Below are 9727 nucleotides of genomic sequence, written 5' to 3' on the forward strand. Positions count from 1 at the left end.
GCGAGAGAGCGAGCACGAGCGCATGCCTTGCCTTTGCCAGCTCTTCTCCAATCCCCCCTCGGGTGCTCTGGGGACAGCTGACAGAGGGCGGCCTGGCATACCTGGGCTCACACAGGAAGGCTGTGTTTTCGCCATCTGCTCTCCACACCAGCCACTCCCTGAAGGACGGGTGGCAGAACATGCGGGTCCTGTCTCGCCGCTTGATGAGGAAGCAGGAGAGGGCCTCCATCCTCTGCTGGAAGTCCTCCCAGGTCTGCTCCCCCTGCACCTGGCCCGCGTTGATGGCCTGGAACAGCTGCTCGTCCGTCATGGGGTGCAGGGAGGCGAGGGCCACGTTGAGGATGGGCAGGGCTCTCTCGAAGGCGGCCTGGGTCATGAACTTCATGTTGCACTGCAGCAAGTACAGCTCAGACAGCGACACCGGCACAACCTTATAGCTGGCACTTTTAATGACCAGGTGTCCCCTCTGGAAGAGGTCCAAGGTGAGCTTCAGGTATAGGTAGGAGCCAAGGCTCCGCAGCACCAGGTGGCTGCTCACTTTGCCAATGAGCGCTGCGTCGGCCTTGCCGTTCAGGGAGATGTTACTGAGAATGTCTGGGCTGCTCTGGACCCGGTGCTGGACGTAGGCTTGCAGGTCATTGTGGATGTCTTTGTTGTCCAGGAAGTCATCTAAGGAAATCTTGATGAACGGCAGTGCACTTACAATTTCCTACAAAAACACCCAGAACCCACAGCATCAGTCCCACAGAGAACCCCCACCCCCAAGACAGGAGCAGCATTTCAAACCAGATTCACTAGTTTTCTTTCAAGGGGGATTTTTCGCGGATTACAGGGACTCATTGTTTTCTATTATAACATGTAATAGGATAAGTTGGAAGATAAAGAGCTCATGTGGACGAAACCCTGATAAGAGACGGAATCAGCACAGGCTTTCCTCAGTCCTCATCCAAGCACTCACAGTCGAGCTGGAGGGTCAATGGCTGCCTGTCAGTACCAGCTCCAAGCCAGCAAGACCCTGCCCTGCCTGTGATCAGTGCCCGTGACCCTTCCACTGAGTGGCTGGTGATATAAAATAAGGACCAACACAGCCGATGCCATACAGCTAAGAGCAGGGTCCAATGCGAAGAGACTGGGGACCCAGAATCTGAAACCAGCCCCAGGCTAATCCCAACTACAATCCTGCTGCCCTTTGGAACTTCCACTAGCATTTCCTTTAAAGCAAATCTTTAAACTGAATATAAGCTGCATGCCCATCACCCAACCCACTGTGATCAAGTTGACTGCAACTCATAGGGACCCTATGTAGGTTTCTCAAGGCCTTAAATCTTTAAGGGGGCAGATAGCTTTAACTTTGTCCTGAGGAGCAACTAGTGGGTTTGAACCATCAACCTTGAAGCTATCAGTTGAAGGCTTATCTAGCAGTGCCACCAGGCCTCCTAAGAAATATACCGAGGCACATGAACCATTAAGTGTGCAGCCACTGATCTTCACAAACGCACATACCTACATAACCAGCCATCAGAAACAAGTGGGCAGTTCTCCCAAATCCTTTGCGTCCCCTTCCATTTCCAGTCTCTACCTACTCTAAACCCCCAACAGCTGGTCTAAGTGTAGTTCTGTTTGTTTTCAAACCGCCATTATCCTTTCTGAAGTGTATGAGACACGCCCTCAGTTAATGCAACAACTGCGGGAAATAGGCCGAGTACAACTGCTCCCATTTTACAGATGATGACTGAGCTGCTTGAACGTAACGCAGCGATTACATAGAGCTCTGAAGCTCTTGTTCTAATGCTCTATCGGCTTTCATATTCTTCTTACTGTGTAAAAAAAAATTTACCTCGTGACGCATGAATAAAATAGCCATTAAAAATAAGCATCCTATTCACCTGAGCTCTAATGCTATTCTTAATGAGGGAGAAAAAAGATCCAATAGCTATTTTAAATGAGTAACATCACAAGAGGGTCAAAACTAAAATTCAATGTCTCCTTAATGGCTTTACTTAGAAGACCTGTTGGCATCGTACACTGCAATTAGGGCTGTTCACCACAAGGTCAGCGGTTCAAACCCACCAGGTGCTCCGGGGGAGAAAGACGAGGTTCTCTGCTCCTGTAAAGAGTTGCAAACCTCAGAAATTCAAAGGGGGCAGGCTCGGCGTCGTAATCCACACAATGGCAGTGAGTTGAATTGAGTTACATGCCTTTCCCAGAAAAGGCGAGGGGTAGAAGGAAGACGTCCGGTGGCTGATGTTAAGGCTCAAATGGCAGGGGACAGAGGTGGTGGGAGGTAGAGAGGTGGAAGAAAAGAATCACTCTCCACAGAGCTGCAAATGTTACCCCATGCTGCCACCAGGACGAAAACAGACCTTCTCTCGAATAGGCCTTGGCAGCTCTGCCTGGGTTCCTCCCCGGTCCCTGCATATTAAAAACAAAGTCCCTCCCTCTCTCTCTCTTTTTTGAAACCTGACTGGACATTTGATAATATTAAGTACTTAGTATGAATTCATTTTCTGTTGTGATGGTAGCATTTTGGTTAGGCTTAAAAGGGGTCCCCTTGAAAAAAAAGGGGGATCCTCTTTTAGAAAGACTTCACAATATTTATGAATAAAATAACATGAGATCTGAAATGTCCTTCAAAATTCAGCATGAAAGAAATTAGTGAAAATATTCAACTTGAATTGATCATTATTGAATCTGCATGATGACTATATGGGAGTTCATCATATTATACTCTCTACTTTTACATGCGTTTGAAATTGTCCATAATAAAAAGATTTTAAAATAAATTTAAAATAAAATAAAATAAAATAAAAATAAAGTCCCACTGCCAAGCCTGGACCCAGCTGCTGCTAGAAGAGCCGGACACTGCGGACCTTCCGACCCAGCTGCTGCTAGAAGAGCCGGACACTGCGGACCTTCCAGCCAGAGCTCACAAGCAGAGGGACTTAAGCTGATTTCGCCCCCGATCCTCGAATGACGGGGAGCTGACAGGAAATGATTCCATTGTAGAAGCTCGGGCGCTGTCCCGTGCTAACAGAAAACTCACCAGACATCCTGATGAATATGCGCTGGGGGGAGAAAGAGATCAGGCTTTCACCCGTATGGCGCTCTGTGGACCCATTTTTCAAGGACCTAATATAGGTTCCAATTGAGCAGCTAAATGGCTTACAACAGCTCAGGTTATTAGCATTTGTCACTGTAAAATGTGGGAAGGGAGGTTTAGGGAGAAACTTGAGGATTCTTCTGTTACCTGAAAATTTGCTCTTACAGTCACAATCAACTTCAACCAGGCAGGAAACTTTGAAATAATTTTGGAAATAAACGAAGACAGTGTATCTCCATAATCAGGCTTATGAAACTCCGCTTCGTTTAAGCCATCTATCAGAATAATGTACTCTTCTTCTGGAATTTTCTGCTCTGTAGGAGAAAATAATTTCTTCTTTCAATTAAGAAATTACACATTTCTATAAGATGACACCACATCGTGTATTTTAATGCACAACGTAAAGTGTCAGGCAAAACGAAAAAAGTTTACATATGGCAGAAGAAATGCTGTTCACAGAAGCACATTTTCTATTAAATTTATAATGAAAACTGGCGCACTGAGCCAAAAGAAAACCAATTCTCACAAACCAGTTCTCGGAAACATATTGCACTGCACACATTAGCAGAATCTAATGTGTGGATGCAGTAGTGTTACGGTTTCCCTCCCTACTGCCAGCCGAGTGAGCTCCAGGGAAGATCGCTCACTCGCACACAGACCAAAGCTGGACGGCACGCTGGGCACCCCCATGACAACTCCAGGTAGGGAGAAGCGAAGGCGGAAAGACTGCGTGCTGCAGCTCCCCCACTACGCTCTTCTCACAAGCCCCAGTCCCATCTTCTGCTTACTCATGCTAGCTTTCGGCCCAGGTGACTAAGAAGTGCTAACACATCTGCTTCCACCCCCTCCTCCTCTAACTGCCTTCTGGCAGGTAAACGGGACCAGAGATGAGACCGAGCAGGAGAGCAAGAGACAAGCAAACAGGGCCCAGAAGGTGAGCAGCGCGCCTTGTCTTATAGAACACGCAGGGCCCGTTCAAACGGAGAGAAGCCCCGAGAGCTGGCTTTAGGTTAAACTCAACAGGCTTTGAGCAGGGGCCTACAATATATATAGGGTAGCAATTTCTCCCAGCCAATCAATCTTTACTCATCATCTAAAACCAAGCGCACTGCCATCACGTCAATTCTGACTCACAGCCACCTGTAAGGACAGGGTAGAACTGCCCCTTTGGGTCTCAGAGGCGGTCAGTCTTCAAGGGAGCAGAAAGCCTCACGTCTCTCCCATGGGATGGCTGGTCGGTTCCAACTGCTCACCTGGTGGATGGTTAACAGCCTAACAAGTAAGTAACGACTATGTGCCACCAGGAGCGAAAAATACACAGGCAAGAGCCTTTCAGGGTGCCGTTCACTTAAAGAATCTACAGTGGCGCCCTAGCTCCCTGGGAATGCCCAGAGACACTGCAGAGAAGGAGCGCTGATTCACACACATCCTCTGTCTGGCCCCGCCCCTCACTTCTGCTCCAGCCCTAAACAGAACCTGTGGGGCATTCTGGGTGCTGCGAATGGGGAGGCTTTGGGGCTTCACGGAGGTACCGTGTCTCAGGGTGGTGAGCGGCTCCAGTACGCCCCTCTTGAAGGCTGCCACGGGGTCCTGCACACAGGACCGCAGGCTCAGCATGCTCTGCAGCGGGGGCTCCTTGATCAGCAGGTCTCGGTAGGCCCCCAGCTGATGGGACCGGCAGAGGAGGGCTGCGACGCTGTGCACAAACTCGGGCACCAGGCAGGTGTACGTGTTGTCCGCCTGGCAGTAGTGGTAGGCCACGACCTGGGAGGAAGCAGAGCTGTCAGCGCCGCCAGCCACCCTCTGCTCCGAAAGGAGATCACAAGATGGCTTGGACTCCACTCCCCAGGACTGGGTCACCACCACTGAAGTGACTCATCTCTGCCTGCATGCACCTGGTTGATGAAGGTGTAGCAGACCTTTAACGGCCAGCTCCCCACTCCCCTCCACAACCACCCACAATCGGTCTCGGTTGGAACCAGGGTCAGCAGAGGTTACTCTGTATGGAAGATCATTGAACGGAGTCCTTCATAAAACCTGCAGCCGAAGCTCGCTAAAAGCAATGCCAGGCAATCTCGGAGTTCTCGACATCAAAAAATGCCCCGGCTGCTCACCACCTGGCTGTCTTCAAAAATAGGAGCACCTCTGGGAGAAGCCCCTTTGCTGCTCCCCACACAGCAGATTAAAAAGCTGGTGGCTCTGAATCCCAGCTGTAAATTCACAGTGGGGGGTGGGCAGCCAGCTAGGTTCCAGCCCTCAGCCCCTTCACCACACCCATACTTCTTCAGGGGTCACTCATCGGATGCTCCGTGAAGGGCGGGGGGTGGCACTGTCTGGTGTATGACCATGAGAAATACCATTTTCCTGCTGTTAACAAGACGAAGCGCCTAGCCGACAGGTACCTTCCCAGTTACTGAGAGGAGGGGGAGTGTCCTGGCTGTCACATGGGCCAAGGACAGTGGCAGATAGGGAATGATCTCAGGAGCTCACTGCATATAGAACGGTAAGCTTGCCCCTTTCCCAAATGAGGGCAAGAGGAGGAAGATATAAAGATGAATAGGGTTTTCTTTGAAGTTGTCACACGACTCCGGCTTTAGGTTCGGCCCCTCCCCGACACTCGGAGGAGAGCTGTCTGCTCTTCCGTTCTCTCCTGGACAGAGACGAGCAGAAGTTCAGATGCATGAGCGAGCTTGCACCAACCACCTCATGGCTGCGTCCACAAGACCCAGGGCCACGGTCCAGCATGGTGCTCACAAAGCACACCTGGCAAGCTCACGAGTGAGTCACGAACTCACAACAGTGTATGGACACAGATGGTTGTGTAGCGAAGAGAGTTTAAAAATACATTAAAAAGAAAAAAGAAGGCAAAATACAAGAGTACATTCGTTAGGAAAGGGCTCCTTGGTGGTGATGGGGCTTAGGCCCCATCGCATCAGCTCCAAGCCACAGCGACCTGACGGACCACAGAAAGAAACGCTGCCCGGTGCAGCGCCATCCGCTCCACGGTGGCAAGGCTTGAGCCCGTTGGTGCAGCTACTGTGTCGCGCCATCTCCCCGCGTGGTTCATGCGCTTAACCGCTAGCTAACCAAGAGGCTGGCGTCTGGCAAGTCTACCCGAGGGCTGAGGACAGGCCTGGGGATTGTCTCCAGGACAACCAGTCATGGAAAACCGTGTGGAATATAGGTCTTTCTGCACTGGAAGCTGCCTCGAGTTAGCGCCCACGCCACCGCAAGGGCTTGGTAACACAACGGGCGTGCGTATCGTTTCAGAACGTCTGGCTTCTAATGAAGGAAGACACTGAGCGGAAGGGGACGTCAGAAGGACTTCCATGACCATGATTTTAGGAGGAGAAACTCAGCCACATCTCTTCTACAACATCGCAAGAAACCTCTGACTGAAGACATGGGGGCTCAAGAGGCCCAGGCAACAGCCTCGGGTGGGAGAAGTCTGGGTCAAGTTAAACGCTCCTAAACTTGGCGCTGTCACAGCACATCCAGAACACGTGCATTCACGTGGACGGGCCTGTGGCTGACGCCTGTGGCACCTATGGCTGCTCGGAGGAGCTCTTTCCACCCACTGTGGGAGGCAAATAGCATCTCCGTGGTTTTCACGAGCACCTTTCATTTGAAGGACGCTCACAATTTGACCAAATGCTGTACCTCTGTTTCCAGCAGCTGTTGTTCAGGGCGTTTTTTTTGTGTTTTGTTTTGTTTTGTTTTTAATTCTCACAAACCAAACTAGCACATGTCCATCTGTCTGTCTCGTTGGAAGGTCCCCCACCCCACCCCCATGCAGAAAGTAAATCCATGATAAAGTAAAAAAAACAAACAAAACCCCAAACCGAAAAAGTTGATCCCAATTTCCAGTGACCCCACAGAGGAAAACGGCTCCTCGGGTTTCCGAGGCTATAAATCCTTAAAGGGGCCTCCTCTCCCCCAACCTCCCGGTTACCTTTGAAGCCAGGTACTTCACCGAGTCTTCTCCTGGTCTCTGGGTTTCAGGAGAGCCAGCCCCGGACCCAGAGGGCGTCTTGGCAGGGTGGGTCCCGCTCGCCGGTGAGAGCAGTGGGGTGAAAGGAAGATCGTGGGGGGAATCTGCAGCTGTCGGGAAGAGAGACCAGCCTTAGCGTTTGACCACAGCAGAGGGAAGGGAGGGCCGGAGGGGAGTGGAATCTATGTATGTCTCCATCCGTCCCAGCAAGGATTTCAACCCAACATGAGCATAGATAGCAGAGACCTCGAAAGGTCCACGTGGGGACACCAGCCTCCTGCCCTCTCTGGACAGCCACCGCCCCCATATTCCTTTATTCAATACTTAAAAATAAATATTAATCATTGATTGCCTTTCTTGGTGGTTACTGAACAATGTGCACCGCAGGGCGTGCATCGATTTAATCTCCGCACGTGCACTCCAAAGACATCGAAGACTTGCCTCACGCTCCTCTTCCGAATCACTCTTCCCCCTTTCACCAACTTACTGGCCCTCACGCTTCCGCTACCCCTTCACGTGGCTGTTGTCGATCTGATCCCACGCAGACAGGTACGAACCCGTCTCTCCTCGGCCGCTGAAGCAGGGGAAAACGAAACCCACTGCCATCGAGCCCTGCCGATGCCGACTCAGAGGGCCCGGCAGGACGGGGTAGAACTGGCTGTGTGGGTTTCTGAGATTGTGACTCTCTACGGGAGTAGAAAGCCTCATCTTCCTCCCAAGGAGCCCCTGCTGGTTTTGAAACGCTGACCTTGTGGCTAGCAGCCGCTGCATCATCACTACCACAGTCACTCTTAAAGGAGATGTGGAGTTGAGCCGGCAGCCAGGGCAGGGAGCGAGGGTGAAGGGGGTGAGGCACTTGCTCGAGGCAGAAAATATTAAGGAAATCCTGAGTTGATTATACAATTCTGTTATTAAGACGGGTCATCTTTTAATGTCATATTTATTTTTAAAAAATCAAAATCCCTGCTCAAAAAGTTAAACACAGAATCATCATACAATCCAACCACTGCCCTCCTAGGTAGGCAAGGGGGACCCCAAAATGTGTTTGGGGAAAACATCCCATTTTTAAAAACCCAACCTTTCCAAGCCGTTTTCATATACTCCAAAGACTGGCGTATACCCCAAACGGATGCAGAAAGACACTTTGTGTACCAATGTTCACGACAGCGGCATTCACAATCGCCCTAAGGTGGAAACAACCCAAATGTCCACCACCTGAAGGCCGGGTAAGAGGTACACACCCAAACCTCATGCCGAGTGACTTGAAAGATCCCACTCACAGGCAGCATCTAGAGCAGGTGAAGGCAGACGCACGTTTACCAGTGGTTACGGCGGTGGGACAGGAGGCCACTGCGGAGGAAGCACCGAGCTCCGGCAAGAGCGATGAAGAGTTTGGAAACAGGTAGTGATGATGGTGGTTGCCCAAATGATGAGCATACTGTCACTGAATTATACTGGTAAACAAGGTTGACGTGGCAAATGTTTTCTATATATATTAGCTTAATTAAAAAACAAATCACTGCAGAAAAATCCCCGAGGAATAAAAATGTCCACATTTTAAATAAAGGCAGGCATGAGAAGGATGGGGCAGGGGGCAGGGTCAGAGCTATCGCAGACCAACATCTTCAGCCGGAAGCTCTTGACGTCTGAAAGACAAAGTTCTCCCAGTGCCAGGTTCTGGCTTTCGGATGAAGACCTGGAATCTTTATTTTTACTAGAATAATACTCCAGCTTCCTGGGAAATCTATAAAAGAAAAACTCTTCCAATAACGCCACCCCACCCCTCAGCAATCTATGTTCAGTTGGCCAAACTTCATTTCAGACCATCACCTCGAACGTGTGTATTCAAATCTGTGGCGTCGTGGAGCCAACAGAATTTTATTTGGGGCGTTTCTATTTAACACTCTATTAGGAGCGGTCCTCTGGTGCACCACGGTCTTCCTATCGCACCTGCTGGTGGCTACATAACAGTCCGTCCGATTGTAGTGCCAAGGAATTTACCGCACAGATCGGGGCAGTAGAAAGAGTAGGTTCAGTCCATAGTTCCAGGCATGAGTATGAACACTTTTATTTTTTTTAAACTTTTTATGGTGCACTGAGTGAAGGTTTACAGAGCAGATGGGTTTTCCATTCAACAATTTCTACACATTCTGTTTCATGTCCTTGACTGCAATCTCCACATCATCCTACTACTTCTCCCACTTCTTCCCCATTTCTTTCCTCCTGCTTTCCCAGACAGATACTTCTATTAAAATGAAAGCAGAAAACCTTGCAAGGATCACTTGCAATCATTCGCCATGTTCAAAGGCAGTCGGTTTTAATGGACTTAATGCATGAAATAGTCATCAAACATCGGCTACTCCATCTCCTAAGTTCGCCTCCATGCCTCTCTGATAAACTCGGCAGAGAACACACAAAGCATTCAGGGACAGGCTACTAAAGAGGTCTGCATGGGTTTCCGTTTGGCTTGCTCTACCAGGGTACCCAAACCCTTGGGGTTCTTGGGGACCCAAAGCTCACCAGGACACTTGACCGTATCTCACTGTCCCATCTCTGCCTCACCACTGTTCCCACTGCCCCTAGATGATAGCTAGATGTGTGTATGCTATAAAGATGTGATGCTCTCCCCACCCCCC

General features: G+C 50.0%; 1 protein-coding gene across 1 annotated transcript in view; it reads right to left on the reverse strand.

Annotated features, from left to right (window-relative positions):
- TANC1 (tetratricopeptide repeat, ankyrin repeat and coiled-coil containing 1) overlaps nt 1–9727 on the reverse strand; it is a 296536-nt gene that overhangs the window by 42985 nt on the left and 243824 nt on the right. The window contains exons 10-13 of the mRNA XM_045298122.1: nt 7053–7222; nt 4633–4864; nt 3248–3414; nt 102–709 (exon numbers count right to left, since the gene is read on the reverse strand). Coding sequence (XP_045154057.1) covers nt 102–709; nt 3248–3414; nt 4633–4864; nt 7053–7222 — 1177 coding nt within the window. The remainder of the gene's footprint in view (nt 1–101; nt 710–3247; nt 3415–4632; nt 4865–7052; nt 7223–9727) is intronic.

This window comes from Echinops telfairi, unplaced genomic scaffold (genome assembly GCF_000313985.2).
Source record: "Echinops telfairi isolate 266 unplaced genomic scaffold, ASM31398v2 ScPeMD7_4;HRSCAF=17, whole genome shotgun sequence".
NCBI lineage: Eukaryota > Metazoa > Chordata > Mammalia > Afrosoricida > Tenrecidae > Echinops > Echinops telfairi.